The following is a 3,142-nucleotide window of genomic DNA, read 5'->3' on the forward strand; positions in this document are numbered from 1 at the left end:
ACTACATAGCTAGCTAGCCACCACATAGCTAGCTAGCCACTAAATAGCCAGCTAGCTAGCCACCACGTAGCTAGCCAGCTAGCTAGCCAGCTAGCTAGCCACTACATAGGTAGCTAGCCAGCTAGCCAGCTAGCTAGCTAGCTAGCTAGCTAGCTAGCTAGCCAGATGGGTGTTGTGTGCAGCGAAGAATTTGATTCTGGCGGGCCCCAAAGTGGTGGGCCTTCATGACCCCACGCCAGTTAGAGGCAGAGACTTGGGTCTGTCTTTTTATTTATTTTAATTCATTTTAATTTATTTTTATTTGTTTGTTATTTATTCATTTATTTATTCATTTATTTATTATTTATTGTTTATATATTAGTTGTTTATTTATTTATTATTTGTTTCCTTAGTTGTTTATTTGTGTGTTTATTTATTTGTTTATTTACTTGGTTATTTACTTATTTATTTGTTGATTTGTTTACTTATTTTTTATTATTTATTTATTTATTCATTATTTGTTTATTTATTTGTTTAGTGATTTGTTTATTTTAATTAATTAGTTTATTCCTTTGTTTACTTTACTTAATAAGTTGGCTTACTTGTTTATTTGTTTATTTGTTTTATATAATTAATTGGTTATTTATTTTTCTTTTATTTGATTTATTGGTTTCGCTTATTTATTTATGTATTTATGTATTTATTATTTATTTATTTTTTATTTATTTATTTATTTATTTGCTTTCTGTCTTTTTTGTCTTTCTTTTGTCCATTTTATTTCCATATCATTTCTCTTTTATTTCCATTTTTTTGATTTCTTTTTTACCTCCATTTTATTTCTATTTGTCTCTCTTTTTATTTCCATTTTGTTTCTTTTTATTTCCCATTTTTGTCTTTTTGTGTTTTTTTAGTTTTTGGATTTTTGGTTTTTGTTTGTTTCCTTCTAACTCTTTTAGACTTGATTTTAGTCCATTTGGAGCTTGCGAGTGTGCCAAACCGTCGAGATATTCCCCCTCTCTGGAAACCCTAATTTAGGGTTTAGGGTTTGCGTGGGGTTTGCAGGCAGCAACTTCGCACTAAGCGCTGCTTCCATAGGCAAATCGAGAGCTGCTGCTTCTTTGCCTTACTTGGCGGGATTAAATCAATATGTGCATGTGCAAGAAGAGAAGGAGGAGCAGCTCTCGGAGGTCCTAACCCTAAACCCTAAACCCTAAACCCTAGACGCAAAACCGTAGAGGGCCCTGGGCGTTAGCGGGAGTGCGGCGTGGTGCGGCGCGCAAAACGCTGATTCAGCGTTTAGCAGCATGCATGCAGCTGCCGATGGTGGTCAGCGACCTCCGCGTAGCTGCGCGCGTAGCTCCGCCCCGCAAACCCTAAATTAGGGTTTAGGGTTTTGCGGCCGCGCTGCCGATCCCTCCCGCTCCCTCCCGCTCCCCCGCCGCCGCAGCCCCACGCTGCAGCCCCACGCTGCAGGGCTCCGGGTTTAGGGTTTAGGGTTTAGGGTTTAGGGTTTAGGGTTTAGGGTTTAGGGTTTAGGGTTTGCGCGCAGGCCACCGTGTCGCAGTACGGGTGCGTGGTGGTGTGCGGGGGTTTGCTGCGGGAGCTGCTGCGGCTGAACGCGCTCTGCAGGCAGCTGAGGGTTTGCTTCCTCTGCTGCTGCAGCGCGGGACTTTGCATGCAAGTTTTCGCAGACTTCGGCAGCAACTTCGAAGTGCTGGACCCCACAGGCGAGGAGCCGCGGGAGGCGCTGGTTGCTGCAGTGAGCAGCAGCAGCAGAGCTGAGGTGTACGTACACCCGGACCGCCCGCTGCCCTTCCAGGACGGCGACCTGGTGGTTTTCCGCGAAGTGCTGGGCATGCAGAACTTGAATTTCGAAGCTCCCAAAAGGATTAAAGTTTCCGGAAAAAGATCTTTTTGCATCGATTTAAACACTCTTTCTTTTCCGCCCTACGAGGGGGGGGGGGTTGTGCGCCAGGTGAAGGAGCCGCAGCTCATTTGCTGCCGCAGCCTGCAGCAGAGCCTCCGCCGCCCGGCCCCGCTGCAGCAGCAGCAGCAGCAGCAGCAGCAGCAGCAGCAGCAGCAGCAGCTGCTCGTCGCGGACCTCGCCAAGCTCGACGGCGCCAACCAGCTCCACTTCGCCTTCATGGGGCTGCTGCTGCTGCTGCAGGAGAGGGAAGGCAGGCAGCCGCCGCACCCCGTTCTTTACTCCCGAACTGCTGCAGCAAGAAACCCTGCTGCTGCTGCTGCTGCCAAGCAGGAAGCAGACGCCTGCGTCCAGCGCGCCATCCAACTCGCCCAGCAGTTCCTCCAGGAATGCAAGGACCTCCAAAACCCCAGCAGCAGCAGCAGCAGCAACCCGCAGCAGCAAGACAACGAGCAGCAGCAGCAGCAGCAGCAGCAGCAGGAGGGGGAGGGGGCCGAGGGCGTGGTGACCGTGGAGCAGCTGGACGAGCAGCTGGTTGAACACGTGGTGCGCTGCTGCTGCTGCTGCTTGTCTCCAATTGCTTCCTTTTGTGGCGGAGTTTTGGCACAAGAAGTTTTGAAAGTTACAGGAAAGTTCATGCCTTTGAAAGGGTTTTTGTATGTGGACGCGCTGGAGGCGCTGCCGCTGCCGGAGTTTGCTGCTGCGGCGCCGCAGCAGCAGCACGCAGCAGCGGCAGCAGCAGCAGCGGCGGCGGCGGCGCAGCACCCGGACCTCCTCGACTGGCCAGCAGCAGACCAAGTCGGAGTCTTCGGAGAGCTGCTGCAGCACAAGCTGCAGCAGCTAAAAGTCTTCATCGTCGGCGCGGGGGCTTTGGGCTGCGAGCTGCTCAAGCTGGTGGCTTTGATGGGAGTTGCTGCTGAGGGGCAGCAGCAGCAGCAGCAGCAGCAGCAGCAGCAGCAGGCTGCTGCTGCGGGCGGCAGAGCAGCAGCAGCGGACGGGGAGGACGCTGCTGCAGCAGCGGCGGCGGCGGGGGAGAAGGACGCCGCGGACCCCGCAGCAGCAGCAGCAGCAGCAGCAGCAGCAACAGCAGCAGCAGCAAAACGAGGCTGCGTCACCATCACGGATCAAGACAGAATTGAAATTTCAAATTTAAATCGACAATTTCTTTTCAGAAGAGAACATGTGGGAATGTCCAAAAGCAGCTGCGCAGCAAAAGCAGCGAGAATCATGAACCCGAGA

General features: G+C 50.7%; 1 protein-coding gene across 1 annotated transcript; it reads left to right on the forward strand.

Moving 5' to 3' along the window:
- Positions 1 to 165: 165 nt before the first annotated feature.
- Positions 166 to 3,013, forward strand: ETH_00021610 (ubiquitin-activating enzyme e1, putative; the record flags this gene model as incomplete). Its single annotated transcript, XM_013378940.1, has 3 exons — positions 166 to 214; positions 1,042 to 1,166; positions 1,529 to 3,013. Coding segments are annotated over 3 exons (1,659 nt in total), but the record flags the coding sequence as incomplete, so codon positions are not given.
- Positions 3,014 to 3,142: the final 129 nt, after the last annotated feature.

Source organism: Eimeria tenella, genomic scaffold (genome assembly GCF_000499545.2).
Source record: "Eimeria tenella Houghton genomic scaffold, Eth_scaff1194, whole genome shotgun sequence".
In the NCBI taxonomy this organism is placed as follows: Eukaryota; Apicomplexa; class Conoidasida; order Eucoccidiorida; family Eimeriidae; genus Eimeria; species Eimeria tenella.